This window comes from Nicotiana sylvestris, chromosome 9 (genome assembly GCF_000393655.2).
Source record: "Nicotiana sylvestris chromosome 9, ASM39365v2, whole genome shotgun sequence".
Classification (NCBI taxonomy): Eukaryota; Viridiplantae; Streptophyta; class Magnoliopsida; order Solanales; family Solanaceae; genus Nicotiana; species Nicotiana sylvestris.
The window spans coordinates 184,320,679-184,336,729 of record NC_091065.1 but is presented as its reverse complement, the minus strand read 5'-3'; the positions used below and the strand labels follow the sequence as shown (position 1 = coordinate 184,336,729).

General features: G+C 37.6%; 1 protein-coding gene across 1 annotated transcript; it reads right to left on the bottom strand.

Moving 5' to 3' along the window:
• Positions 1–14,811: 14,811 nt before the first annotated feature.
• Positions 14,812–15,717, bottom strand: LOC138878699 (uncharacterized). The gene has a single exon (XM_070158384.1). It carries the CDS (start codon positions 15,715–15,717, stop codon positions 14,812–14,814), a length of 906 nt encoding a protein of 301 aa, XP_070014485.1.
• Between the last annotated feature and the right edge of the window lie 334 nt (positions 15,718–16,051).

Genomic DNA, 16,051 nt, shown 5'->3' with positions numbered 1-16,051 from the left:
TCGGGCCTGTTTTAGATGAAGTGCCTTTATCATCTTTTTCATCACCCGTGCCTGCGACTCTTTCTTTACCGGCCCCTGTTATTTCTGTTCCTTCTTCTATTGCATTCAACTCTTCTCCAGCTCCTCCTTTGATTATTCCCCCTCATATTGTTCATCGTACTGAAGTTGGTTCTACAAGCAAAACTACTTCCATGAGGAGCGTGACTATTGAAGTTCCCGCCAATAACAGCCTTTTAAGAAAATCTGGTCAGGCAGACGTTTGGCTCGAGCCTTTGATTGGCTTAATTGAAAAGAGAAGATAAATAGCCATAGCTGTTTGACTTTGATGAACGACATTGTTCATGCCACTTTGAAGGTATTTTACTCCTTTATTTAAAAAGAATTCTTTTTCTTTTTATTCTTGAATTCTTACTTTCCTTCTTCACTATTCTCAGGTCAACCTCATTGGTATAGAGTTGATGGGCAGAATTTCTCTTTTAGAGAAAGTGGCCTGTGACTCCGAGAAAGCAATTCTTGAGGCCGAGAAAGTGACTCATGAAGCTCAACTAGAAGCGGCTAAATGGTAAAGGCAATTTGATAGTGCACAAATCGCTATTGAAGATATGCAAGAGAATAAGAGTAACCTGGAGCAACAGGTGCGTGCATTGACTTTGGAATTGGCAGTGGCCAAGGCTTCTTCAAGCCAAGCAGAGAGGGACAAAGAATACCTCGAATCTTCTTTATTAGATCAGCTATCTAAGGCAAATGAGGAGATTAAAGAATTAAAGGCACTCCTGAGTCAAAAAGAGGTTTATGAGAAAGATCTTGCACAGAGCTTGACCCAAACTCAAATGGACTTGAGGGCCTCTACTAATAAAATCCGTTCTTTGGAAAGTTCCAATGCTGCTCTTCAAATCTCTTTTAATTCCACCTTGGCTAAAAATGAAGAGCTCAAAAATGAAATTGCTATTTGGGAAAGAGACTACGAGCTTCTAGAGGATAAAATGGTTGTTGAGGTAAGCTGGACTTTTCTGAACTCTCGCCGTGATGCCTTAACCGAGGCTAGCCAAGAGAACTTTAATTTAGAGTTAGAATTGGCTAAAGTCATGGAGACTATTGAGAAGGCTCAACAACCACTGGACTTTATATCTCCCGCAATTGAGGCTCCCGTGGTTGAAGCTCCTGAAACTGATGTAGCCTTGGTTCAAGTTCCTGAAGTTGAAGCTACCGTGGATCAAGCTCCCGAAGGTGAGGCTTCCGTGTCTCTTGCTCACCTCAACGATCCTGCTATTTCAAGTCAAGTTGACACCGTGCTTGTGGCTGCTCCTTCTGATTTTGGCACCGTTACTTCTGATGCTCCTGCCTCCCAGTGACCAGTTTTTTTTAACTTGTTTTTTTTTACTTTTTAGAAGATAATGATCAAACCCTTAGTTTGTTTTTAAGGGGTTTTTGAAGGAAAAAGTCCCTAGTTCTTATTATGGTGCATCTATAAAATAATTTTGATGACTAGGTTCATACTTAGTCTTTAGATTTTAAATATATATTAAGAAGTTTTTATTACTTCTATTCGTTCTATTCTTGCCTTTTATTTTTAAGGACTTAAAGAATAGCTTGCATTTTTATCCTTTAAAAATGCTCTATGATTAATCCCATAACTAAATAACATAAGTTTTATAAAAGAGGGCCCTTTTATATTTTCGACACTTAATGAAGAAGATGTCTCAACTTTATAATGGTGTTGTAATACGATGAAAAGAATAGGAACACACATGTTTTGTTTGAAATAACTTTGACAGGTTTTTATTTATGAACTTTGGCAAGTTTTTTTGAATAATACTTTACATGTATTTGGATTATATCTATAGTTTTCTCGTAACTGTTTTTCTTGTAACAGATTCTTACAAAACAAAAATAATTCACACAAGGTTTTTCCTTATAACCCGTTTCAGTACAAGGTTTGAGAAGTGACATCATTGTTCTCATGAGAAAAAACACTATGATAAATGCCATAGTCTTCAAAGCTTTGCTTGAGATTTACACATATGTCTGTGTGTATTAGGTAGTCCCCCAAGTGTTTGAGCGTTGAAGATTGAAGCCTCGAGCACTTGTTTGTTCCTCTTATCTTAGTCCGTTTCCTGAAAAGGAAAAATATACGGGACTCGGAGGGACGATTATAGATGAAGACTGCATAACCCGTTTTCGTTTCTATCAAAATAATTGTAACCCTAGGCCAGGATTTTTAGGTTACTCTGTATGCCTTACCGGTCGTGACTCATCATTTAGTACGGGTTAGCTTTTTGCCTATAATCTAAAATCGTTAGTAAAATTAATAATTCAAAAATGAAATGTAAAATGGTTATACCTGACCGTGGGTTTTCCTTAGAAATAGTATCTCTTCAAATGAACAATATTCCAATGTGAAGGCAGTATCTTGCCATCCATTGTCTCCAGTTCATATGCTCCCTTTCCTACAACATCACTAATTTTGTAGGGTCCTTCCCATGCTGGACTTAAATTCCCTGAGTTAGTTACCTTTGTAGATTGAAAGACCTTTTTAAGCACGAAGTCCCCAATTTTGAAGAATCTGAGGCACGCTTTTCGGTTGTAATATCGTTCAATGACTTACTTTTGTGCTGCCATCCTTATTAATGTAGCTTCTCTTCTTCCCTCGAGTAAATCAAGATTGACCCGCATCTCTTCACTGTTAGACTCCTCCGTTGCCTATATGAACCGTGTGCTTGGCTCTCCTATCTCAATTGGAATCAAGGCTTCGGTTCTGTAAACCAACGAGAATGGTGTTTCGCCCGTACTTGTTTTAGCAGTTGTTCGATATGCCCATAAAACCCCAAGTAATACTTCAGGCCAGTTACCTTTTGCTTCTTGTAAATGCTTCTTCAAATTAATGATAACCTTGTTTGTTGACTCTGCCTGTCCATTACCCACTGAATGGTATGGTGTTGACGTAATCCTTTTAATTTGCCAACTTTGAAAAAATTCTGTGATCTGAACTCCAATAAATTGAAGGCCATTATCACATACGATCTCCATTGGTACGCCGAATCGACATATGATATTTTTCCAAATAAAATCTCTAACTTCTTTTTCTCGCACCTATTTGAATGCACCTGCCTCTACCCATTTAGTAAAATAATCAGTGAGAACAAGTAAAAATTTTACCTGTCCTTTTGCTTGCGGTAATGGACCCACGATGTTCATCCCCCATTTCATAAATGGCCATGGTGCAATGACCGGATGTAACAATTCCGCAAGTCTGTGTATATTGTTACCGTACCTTTGGCATTTATCACATTTAGCCACAAAACTTTCTGCCTCCTCTTCCATTTTGGGCTAGTAATAACCTGCCCTAATCAAGGTTCTCACCAGTGATCTTCCATCTGCGTAATTCCCGCGATGACCCTCATGTACTTCTCTCATTACGTACTCTGTTTGTGCAGGTCCAAGACATCTTGCTAATGGACCACCAAACATTTTATGATACAAATTACCTTGTTTTAAGCAGTACCGAGCAGCTTTTCTTCGAAGCGCACAAGCCTTTTTCTTGTCATCAGGAACAGTACCATACTGCAAAAAAGCCACAATTTCGTTCCTCCAATCCCAAGTTAAATTATTAAAATTTACCTCATTAGCATCAGGATCAATAACTGAATGAAATAAATGTATCACTGAGGCATTTACATCATTTGCCACGTCAGCTGTAGATGCGAGATTAGCTAGGGCGTCTGCTTCAAGATTTTTGTCCCTGGGTATTTGTCTAATTTTCCAATCTTGAAATTGTTTTATCAACTCCCGTACTTTCTCCAAATATTGTTGTATCCTTGCTTCCCTGGCTGTATACGTCCCTAGTATTTGATTAACTACGAGTTGTGAATCACTTTTGATTATAATCTGACTTATGCCAAGCTCCCGTGCCAATTCTAAACCTGCAATCATAGCTTCATATTCCGCCTCGTTGTTAGTTATGGAATGACATTTGATAGCTTGTCGAATGGTTTCGCCCGTAGGCGGTACCAATACGACTCCCAAACCTGCCCCTCTCACATTAGATGAGCCGTCGGTAAATAAAGTCCAAGTTCCTAGGTTAGCCCCATTGAACACCTGCAATTCTTTCTCTGCTTCTAACTGTATTCCATGACTAAAATCAGCCACGAAATCCGCTAATACTTGTGATTTTACAGTAGTTCTAGGTTGATATGCAGTTTCATATTCACTTAACTCTATTTCCCACTTAGTTAACCTACCTGATAACTCATGCTTGTGTAATATGTTACATAAAGGGTAGGTAGTTACCACAACGATAAGATGACACTGAAAATAAGGTCTTAACTTTCTAGATGCCATGATCAATGCAATGGCAAGTTTTTCTAATTGGGGATACCTTGTCTCCGCATCCAACAAAGATTTACTCACGTAATAGATAGGGGATTGTTTACCTTGCTCTTCCCGGACCAAAACAGTGCTTACTGCCACTTCTGAAACAGCGAGGTAGATGAGTAGCTTTTCTCCAACTTTTGGTTTTGCCAACAAAGGTGGGTTTGATAAGTAAGTTTTTAAATTCCTAAGTGCTTGTTGACATTCCTCATTCCATTCAAAATGATCTTGCTTCTTAAGAGCTGAGAAGAATTTAAAACATTTTTCTGATGATTTTGATATGAATCTTCCCAAAGCTGCAATTCTCCTTGTTAACCTTTGAACTTCTTTTTTGTTTGAAAGTATATCAGGGATTTCTTCAATGGCTTTAATCTGCGTAGGATTCACTTCAATTCCACGGTTAGAAATGAGAAAACCCAAAAACTTACCTGATGTAATGCCAAATGCACATTTTTCGGGATTTAACTTCATATTAAATTTACGCAAAATTGAAAATGTGTCAGATAAGTGTGATATGTGATCTTTTGAATATTGAGTTTTAACTAGCATATCATCTATATATACCTCCATAGTCTTTCCTAAATATTCCTGAAACATTCTGGTTACTAACCTCTGATACGTCGCCCCTGCATTTTTTAGACCAAAGGGCATTACTTTATAACAATAAGTCCCCTTGTCTGTTATGAACGAAGTTTTTTCTTCATATACGGGGTCCATTTTAATTTGATTATACCCTGAATATGCATCTAGAAAATTTAGTAATTCGTGACCTGCGGTTGCATCAATCAATTGATCTATGTGTGGTAACGGAAAAGAATCTTTAGGGCAGGCTTTGATAAGATCTGTATAATCTGCACAGAGCTGCCACTTACCATTTTTCTTTGGAACCACAACAGTGTTAGCTAACCAATTAGGGTACTTTACCTCTCGAATGGAACCAATTTTTAACAATTTTTGGACTTTTCTTGAATCACCTGATTCTTGAAAGATCACTGCTTTCTCTTCTTTTGCTTCACATGAAGATATGATGGATCCTCATTTAGTTTATGAGTCATCACCCCCGGTGGAATTCCAGTCATGTCTGTGTTACACCCCGCAATATTACGTCAATATTACATCCTGCAGTAATAAGTTACGAATATGTTGCACCCTGTAGTATTTTGTGTTAAATTTGTCGTAAGGTAATTGACATCAGTCCAAGGAAAATATTATTTGGAGATTATAAGGATTATGCTATTTCACAAGTGATTAGTAAATTCATGAAGGTGAAAGGGGGAGCAAGTCTAAGAAAAATGAATTTGGTCAGAGTTTGGCATTTTGGGATAAAATACGGCACGAGCTAAAAATCCCGGTATTTATGGACTAGTGCCATACAAAGTACTACAATGCCATGATAGTAAGGTATTCAAGGCATGTTAAAAGAGAGTAGTATTTAATTAAGTTGAGACAATTTTTAAATTATACGGGTAATTGATTAATTACCGGGTAACGGAACATTACCCGATTAACTAATAAGTGGATAAGAATATTTTGGGGCTGCCACATGGCATTAAGCCAAGCAAGTGGCATAAAGGTGCATGATGAGTCAAGAGACTCAAGTTTCCACGTAAGGGTATTTTGGATAACCCTTGGTTTATGTCTTATTTTGAAGTGCAATTTAAGATCAGCAAAAAAAAAAAGAGTTAAAGCTACTCTAAATATAATGACCATTGTCATGTAAGGATGGATTTTTTTTCACAAGAAATTAACTAAATGGCTTAGAAAGGAAAGGTTTGGAAAGAAACACATACAATCTCATTTGCTTGTATGTTTTCTTATTTAATAACTTTGATGTTTCATAATGCTAACGGAGGAATTCTCAAAAAACGCATACAATCTCAGTAGCGTTGTTACTCTAATGGAGGAATTCTCATAAATAGAATTTATATGATATGAATTTCATAACGCTACAGCACGTAATTTAGAGAGAGCATGGTACAATCTTTCTCAAGAATATCGTACGAAGTTTTTCCTACTCCAGGTATGTTAAGGCTATCCCTTCTTTCTTTTGGCATGATCCATACGATATGAACGAAACGTGCAAATGCACAAATTCCATAAGTGACTCTACTCATAGAAGTAATAGAAATATCTATGTTCTTTAATTTCCATGTGTCATAATATTTTATCATCTGTTCATGGGTCTTAGAAAAATACGAAAGTTGAAAAGAGTTTACTTTATGATATTACTCAGAGGGAAAAATGGTCTTATGACATTCCGAATAATTTTATTAACGTACTTTTTATGCACTGCATTCATGTGCACTGACCCATGACCAGATGTCGTTATATACGCGTATATATGTAAATATATGTATATGGGATATGGTAAAAGGTTATGGCGTTATATATGCACCACCACCTGATCAGCTGGTATATGATGATGATGTTGCCCACAGTGGCTGAAATATGATTCAAACGACGTTATATACGCATATATGGGTATGTATTCAAATGGCGTTATATACGCATATATATGTATTCAAATGGCGTTATATACGCATATATATGTATGTATTCAAACGGCGTTATATACGCGTATATATGTATGTATATATATGTATATGGGATATGGGAAAGGTTATGGCGTTATATACGCACCACCACCTGATCAGCTGGTATACGATGATGATTTTGCCCACAGTGGCCGATATGATATGATGGGATGCCCTCAGAGGCTGATGATGTTATGAAACATATACCTATGCACGACATGACATTCATACGCATATGCATGACGCTGAAAGTAATTTATGATTTACAAAGTTATTCAGACGTACGGGTTGAGTCATGTACTCCATATGTCTTCCATGTCTCCTATGTATTTATTTATGTGCCTTATATACTCGGTACATTATTCGTACTGACTTCCCTTTTTCCTGGGGACGTTGCGTTTCATGCCCGCAGGTCCCGATAGACAGGTCGAGAGCCCTCCAAGTAGGCTATCAGCTCAGCGAAGGATGTTGGTGCTCTCCATTTGCTTCGGAGTTGCTCGTTTGGTTAGTATGATTTAGACGTGTATTGTTTGGTATGGCGGGACTCTGTCCCGACCCTTATGACATTTATGTATTCTTAGAGGCTTGTAGACATATGTCGTGTACATAAAAGATTGTACGGCCTTGTCGGCCTATGTTTTAAGTTTATAAAGGATCATGTTGGCCTATTAGGCCCGTATGTATGTATATATGATGATGTATTAAGAAAGATACGTTACGTTGGTACTCAGTTGAGTAAGGTACCGGGTACCCATCCCGGCCCATCGGTTTGGGTCGTGACAAAAGTGGTATCAGAGCAGTTCTTTCCTAGGGATGTCTACAAGCCGTGTCTAGTAGAGTCTTGTTTATGGGTGTGTAGTGCACCACACTTATAAGCAGGAGGCTACAGGACATTTAGGACTGTCAGTCTTTCTTCTTACTCTAGATCGTGTGGTAGAGCTCACTTATGAGAATCCAAGTTCCGAAATTCTATTTTATTCGTAATAAGACGATGCCTACTTCCCGAAAGAGGGTTGGAAGGAGAGATTGTTGTGGAAAAGCTGAGTCAGAGGATTTGGATTTTTGTATGATGCCTATGATAAGTAAATGTGAGGTCTTTAGCAGATCATGGGTGTACTGAAAGGTACAAGCTTCTTGATAAGAAGCCTTAAGGCAATAATATCTATCTATCTTTATGGTAAAAGACAATGGGAGATTAAGAAGATAAATACAGGTTTCAACAAGAAAAAGAAGCAATATGAAGAAGGGTACGAGGCACCCAATTAATGAAGGCTAACAACGTTTGTAATTGAGGCAGAGGAACATAAGCCTTTTGAGTTATAGTCAATAGTAACAGAGGTATATACAATTGGTCGCACCCCTTCCAGATACGCCCTATGAGGGTTAACAAAAATAGTATAAGAAGATATGATAGATGAATTGATTGTGTTAGTTGATATTTCCGAAGGATATTGCAAGTGTGCTAGTAGATCTCCTTGTGAGACACCCAGATGGTACACTCTAAAATAGTGCAGCCAGATATGAGTACTACAAAGACACGCACTATAAGCCTTGAAGGGATAAATATTACCTTAGTGTGGCTCGCGTCCCTAGTAAAGCGAGAACGTTAAGAAACTTGAAGAGCCACTAGCAAAAGAATGTCGTATTGAAGATTTCACAAGAAAAGGGATATGCAGAAATATTAGAAGAATAATGAGAAGAGAGATAAGGAAGCATTATGAATAAGGTGTGATACATGGATGAAAACGGTAGATTGTTACAAAACCTATAATCAAATGAAGGAAGAGACGAAAGGTGATGGGCCTTAAGACAACAAAAGAATATAGGCCATAAGGTTATATCCTCATTTCGAGAAATAAGTCCGTGACTCCAACGCGACTACTAGAGGGGAGAGTTATTCCCTATAGTAATAGAAATCAGTATGAGCTGGTAAACAAGATAAATAAATTATGAACTAGGGACCGAATGATTTGAAAGTACTCGGCATCATGGTAATTTTAGATTTCGTTCCGGCAGTAATTGAATGGACCACAGAAGGAGATTCATGATGAATTCGGAGAATGGTCATTCAGGGAGATGCTTCCCTAGAGCAAGCAATGTGAACAAAGTTAAGCTTAAGAGACTGTATGTTCCAGTTACGCTAAGTGTCACCCTCGCGAGTAAGGGAATTTGTCATCCTTGGTATAGAAGGATTACCGCGAGGCGAGTAAGGATCATTGATGTTGAAAAACGATGCCAAAGATAAAGAGAAAAAACATCTATTGGTAGATCCTCGTGGCTTCAACTTTTATTACATCCCTAAAGGGGGAATATGGAGTGATGTGATATTAAGTCAGAATTAAGTGGTTCTAGTGACTATGGAATGATAAAGGAAGAATGCGATAAATGAAAGAGGAATGAGATGGCACTTATCCAAATCTTACAGGTACACTACAATTCAAGAATATTGTGCAAGCACGACATCAAGAAGAGGAAGTAAAGGTTCCTACCCGAGCTGTTATTAATAAATAAGGAGCTAGTGCGAGACGTAAGTTAAAACAAAGTAAATAACTCAAGAAAGCTTACGAGGAATATTACTTTGAGAATGGGCCAACGAATAGTTAGCAATTAGTCAGGAAGATCTCAATTATGGCTAAACAGGAGGTTACAGATGAGTCATCAGATCGTGTAAGATAAACATAGTAGAACCCAACATGGAGAATTTAGCCTCGGAGAATATCATTATAATACTTGAGATATATTCAAACAAGAGATCGGGTAGTTAAATATATCGTATGTGTGTTACGGGGATAAAAGAAAGTGCCACTGGGAAGGCAGTCAAAATATCAATTCAGAAGCAACCATACAAGCACAATAACATGGAAGTAAGCAACTATAGATGATTATAACAAGTAAGGACATCAAAAAGGTTCGTAATAAGCTCACAACTTTACGAGAGTCAAGGGTTTTCCCTAAATACTACAACAAAAGACTAGCTGAAGAGATAAGAAAGAAGGCTTCAACCTAAGCACAACGACCTAAAGAGGAAATGGTCGTGTAACAACAATCTCGTAATAACATTGTAAGCATTCCAAAGGAAAATGGAACTTAACGTGGCTAATGAATGGGAAGTATGAATTAAAAGTAATATTCAAGATCATATGAGTTGTACGAAAACTCTGGTAAGTGTGGGCACTAAGATAAGCTAAGTATGGATGAAACCAGGAGCAGAAAGACCAGGAAAAGTAATAGCTTACATTGAAAGAAAGCTAAGATGGAACAAAAGAATTATTCGATCAATGATCCAGAGCTAGTACATTATGGATACACTCAAGATTCTGGAGCATTATCTAGGCAACATATTTGTTGACAATCATACAGCCACAGAAGACTCCGATATAAGTTAAAAAGAAGAATTGAGCCCATGGCGTAGACACATGATTGAATTGTTAGAGGATTATATCATGGATAGATATTACATGAAAGATTGTATCATGGATGTATATTCTGTAACACCCATGAAAGGCTAAGGTAATAACTGATACCATGAGCCATAAATCGGAAAATAGCTTAAGCCTACATGAAGGCTGATCGAAAGGAAGAGGATGCTAAAGAATTACATCACCCAATTATGGACGTAGAAAAATTATAGAAGTTGTGCTTGAGAACATGACACAATCACTCTTAATATCAGATGTTCTAGAGAAATCATAACGACCATAATCTATAATGGCTCGATAAGGAAGCCAGTTAGAAGAAGTACCAGCCTCATAGGAAGACAGTATGAAGCTCCCACCGGATTGTGTATGTACCAGAGGTGCAAGTATTATAATAAAGCTTCAAGTAATGGATGTGAATTACACCTAGGTGGAAGGGAGGTTATGAAAGAGATAGAAGATATGATATGAGATTTTAAGCAAGTAAGGTAGAAGTGAACAACGTACAAGATACTCAAATGCAGAAAACTGTGAATAGTCCATACTTTGGATAGAAGGTTATAAGCATGAGGATTCAATATCCAGGAATGATAGCGCCATTGTTAGTGGCATATCTTCTAGGCTATGGTTTCTACGTACCGAGAGGTGCAGTTAAATGAGAATAGAAGAGTTAGAGACGATGAGATGTCTCACTTGATGTTTCGGAATAACACAAAAAAATCTATGGTGCAAGCATGTTGAAGAAAGGTTGCAAGTATTATAAATGGATATGTATAGGTTGCAAGCTAAAGTATGATAGAGCGAGAAGGTTTTAGAAGACAGGAGTAAGGATAAGAAAATGCGAGTGAGAAGGTGACGAGAATAGATAAGCCCTCGGGATTGAGCCCATGAAAACAAAAAGAGTTGATGGTTTCTCTAAGTTATAGAAAGCTCGGTATAGCCTGAATGAACTCAAAGGAGTCCAAGACTAGTAGTATTTAAAAAAGATGGAATGCTGCCCTGATAATACAATGACTGTGTAATTGTGAAGGATAAAGGATGGCGTTTAGGCCTTCAAGTGAGTAATGATTTGAAGAGGATTTCATGGATTGTACGAGATTAAAGTACCCACATAAGTGAATCACATTGGAATGCTATAAAATATGGTGATTGAAGTATAGTATCACCCTTGAGTGGATCAGGAAAATCACTTCAAATATTCCTCTATGGAACGTAAGCCCTAGTGGCAAGGTATGACATAAGAAGTTTCAAGTTATCAGTGGTATATTGTAGATTAATATTGAGGTGAATCAACAATGGATGGATAGAAGTTACAATGTATCAGATGAGATTAAGCCGCCATTTTTAAGACGAACGGTAATGAAGGAGCATTGAAGGACTGAGATTTATACCCAAAGGATAGGCAATAAAAGTAACTGGGAGCTTGGTAAGCATACCTCAGTAGAGGTAGATTGAAGTAAAAAAAATTATCGTATAGTATAAACCATGTAATGCAGTAAAGTCATATGAATGGATAATTAGATCTATGAAATATGATATGGCCATATTCACAAGTTATACAAAGTATCGAGCAAAGGACTTCAGTATACCTATATAGGCCCAAAGAGGTATCCTATTAAGCCTTGTATATACAAAGTAAGACCTACAGATTGAATAAAAGATAAAAGGAAAAAGGAAAAAAGAGTAAAGAGGGGAATACCCTAGACTTTGGATTTATTCCCAGAGCAACTGCTTAAATGGCAAGAAGAGTATTAAAGTATTCACAAGAGCTATAACTTACGAAAAATGATAAAAACATCAGTCAACATTCGAGGACGAATGTTCCAAAGGGGGGAATAATGTTACACCCCGCAATATTACGTCAATATTACATCCTGCAGTAATAAGTTACGATGATGTTGCACCCTGTAGTATTTTGTGTTAAATTTGTCGTAAGGTAATTGACATCAGTCCAAGGAAAATATTATTTGGAGATTATAAGGATAATGCTATTTCACAAGTGATTAGTAAATTCATGAAGGTGAAAGGGGGAGAAAGTCTAAGAAAAATGAATTTGGTCAGAGTTTGGCATTTTGGGATAAAATATGGCACGAGCTAAAAAACCCGGTATTTATGGACTAGTGCCATACAAAGTACTACAATGCCATGATAGTAAGGTATTCAAGGCATGTTAAAAGAGAGTAGTATTTAACTAAGTTGAGATAATTTTTAAATTATACGGGTAATTGATTAATTACCGGGTAACGGAACATTACTCGATTAACTAATAAGTGGATAAGAATATTTTGGGGCTGCCACATGGCATTAAGCCAAGCAAGTGGCATAAAGGTGCATGATGAGTCAAGAGACTCAAGTTGCCACGTAAGGGTATTTTGGATAACCCTTGGTTTATGTCTTATTTTGAAGTGCAATTTAAGATCAGCAAAAAAAAAGAAGAGAGAGTTAAAGCTACTCTAAATATAATGACCATTGTCATGTAAGGATGGATTGTTTTTCCAAGAAATTAACTAAATGGCTTAGAAAGGAAAGGTTTGAAAAGAAACGCATACAATCTCATTTGCTTGTATGTTTTCTTATTTAATAACTTTGATGTTTCATAATGCTAACGGAGGAATTCTCAAAAACGCATACAATCTCAGCAACATTGTTACTCTAACGGAGGAATTCTCATAAATAGAATTTATATGATATGAATTTCATAACGCTACAGCACATAATTTAGAGAGAGCATGGTACAATCTTTCTCAAGAATATCGTACGAAGTTTTTCCTACTCCAGGTATGTTAAGGCTATCCCTTCTTTCTTTTGGCATGATCCATACGATATGAACGAAACGTGCAAATGCACAAATTCCATAAGTGACTCTACTCATAGAAGTAATAGAAATATCTATGTTCTTTAATTTTCATGTGTCATAATATTTTATCATCTGTTCATGGGTCTTAGAAAAATATGAAAGTTGAAAAGAGTTTACTTTATGATATTACTCAGAGGGAAAAATGGTCTTATGACATTCCGAATAATTTTATTGACGTACTTTTTATGCACTGCATTCATGTGCACTGACCCATGACCAGATGACGTTATATACGTGTATATATGTAAATATATGTATATTGGATATGGTAAAAGGTTATGGTGTTATATACGCACCACCACCTGATCAGCTGGTATATGATGATGATGTTGCCCACAGTGGCTGAAATATGATTTAAACGGCGTTATATATGCATATATGGGTATGTATTCAAATGGCGTTATATACGTATATATATATATATATATATATATATGTATGTATGTATGTATGTATGTATTCAAACGGCATTATATACGCGTATATATGTATGTATATATATGTATATGGGATATGGGAAAGGTTATGGCGTTATATACGCACCACCACCTGATCAGCTGGTATACGATGATGATTTTGCCCACAGTGGCCGATATGATATGATGGGATGCCCTCAGAGGCTGATGATGTTATGAAACATATACCTATGCACGACATGACATTCATACGCATATGCATGACGCTGAAAGTAATTTATGATTTACAAAGTTATTCAGACGTACGGGTTGAGTCATGTACTCCATATGTCTTCCATGTCTCCTATGTATTTATTTATGTGCCTTACATACTCGGTACATTATTCGTACTGACTTCCCTTTTTCCTGGGGACGCTGCGTTTCATGCCCGCAGGTCCCGATAGACAGGTCGAGAGCCCTCCAAGTAGGCTATCAGCTCAGCGAAGGATGTTGGTGCTCTCCATTTGCTTCGGAGTTGCTCGTTTGGTTAGTATGATTTAGACGTGTATTGTTTGGTATGGCGGGACTCTGTCCCGACCCTTATGACATTTATGTATTCTTAGAGGCTTGTAGACATATGTCGTGTACATAAAAGATTGTACGGCCTTGTCGGCCTATGTTTTAAGTTTATAAAGGATCATGTTGGCCTATTAGGCCCGTATGTATGTGTATATGATGATGTATTAAGAAAGATACGTTACGTTGGTACTCAGTTGAGTAAGGTACCGGGTACCCGTCCCGGCCCATCTGTTTGGGTCGTGACAGTCTGAATGGGACCAAGCAAAGCAATCCATGTTATTTTTCAAAAATTCAATTAACTTACCTTTCATTCCTTGGTCAAGATTAGCCCCAACATAGACTTTTTTATCAGGCCATTGAGCATATAACACGACAGGCTCTAATTACTCTATCGTTGTTTTGATATTTTCATTCACTTCTGGTTCTTGTATAGTGTTAGGCCTTGAATCTACATTTGTCTGTCCTTGTTCAGTTGAGGTTTGCATTGTGTCCTCAACTGCCTTCTGTGATTTCTACTTACCTTCACTTCTCGTGCTCGTGCCTGCAACGGAGTTGATAGCCCTGGATGGATGTTGATCCCCACGAATTTGACAGATTCCCCATGGCGAAGGAAACTTAATAACATGATGCAATGTTGAAGGAACAACATCCATTTCGTGGATCTACGGTCTCCCAAGAATCATGTTGTAAGCCATTTCCATCTCTACTACTTGAAACTTTGTATCCTTCGCGATCCCTTCAGCAAATGTGGTGAGTGTTACCTTTCCTTTTGTGACGACACTAGAATTATCAAATCCAGATAGAGTATGCGCCTTTGGTATTATTTTCTCTTCAACTTGCATCTCACGTAATACTCTTAGAAAAATAATGTTTACGGAACTACCTGGATCAATTAAAACTCGTTTCACATTAGTATAAAAAACAATTAGAGATATTACCAGTGCATCGTTATGAGGGGTTAATACGCCGTCAACATCTGCATCATTGAATGTAATATTGTCTTCTTCTAGAACCTTCCTCACCCGTTTCCCTTGGGTAATAGTTACTTTGGAAACTTTGTTGGCTGCAGTATATGATACACCATTGATGCCTTCACCCCCACTTTTAACATTAATAGTTCTTTTGGGAGACGGGGGATTTTGAGGCTCCTGCCTGTTTTTCATATAAGCTTGCTTGCCTTTCTCATTGAATAACTTGGTGAGATATACTTGTGTTAATAAATGATCAACCTCACTTTGTAAAAATCTACAATATGCTGTTTTATGTCCATGGTCATTATGGAACTCGCACCAATGATCAGGGTTGTGCCTGTTTGGATTCGACCTCATTTCCTTTGGCCATCGAACCTTATCTCCCATACTTCTCAAAATGGCTACAAGCTCAGAAGTGCTAACGTTAAAGCTGTAACCTCCAAACCTCGCTTTTAAACTTCTATCATCGTCCACTGACTCATAATGGTTTCGCTCGTTCCTGAATCTCGATGAGGAACCTGCTTCTCTGTTCCTTGGTTTGCGATCGTGCCTTTGGTCATCCTGTTTTGATCGTGAGTCTTTTCCCGCAGGTCCCATATAAGGCTCGTACCTGTTTTTACCGGACCTTTTGTCGGTCTCTGCCCGTCTCTGACGTATATTTTCTTCTTTTTGAGACGTGGCACAATATCTTCCTTAATCCTCAACTTCGTACTATACCTGTTGTAAACATCATTCCACGTTGTAGCTGGGAATTCACGAAGGCTTTCCTTGAGCCTCCTCGTAGCTTCCGAACTTTTTTCATTCAAATTACTTGTAAAGTCTATAGCTGCCCAGTTGTCAGGTACATGCGGCAATGTCATTCTTTCACGTTGAAATCTGTCCACGAACTCTCTAAGCAATTCTGAATCTCCCTGCTTGATTTTGAAAATAT

What these genes read in the sequence shown, in the direction of transcription:
- LOC138878699 (XM_070158384.1), bottom strand. Translation starts at nt 15,717, where the DNA reads ATGGGACCTGCGGGAAAAGACTCACGATCAAAACAGGATGACCAAAGG.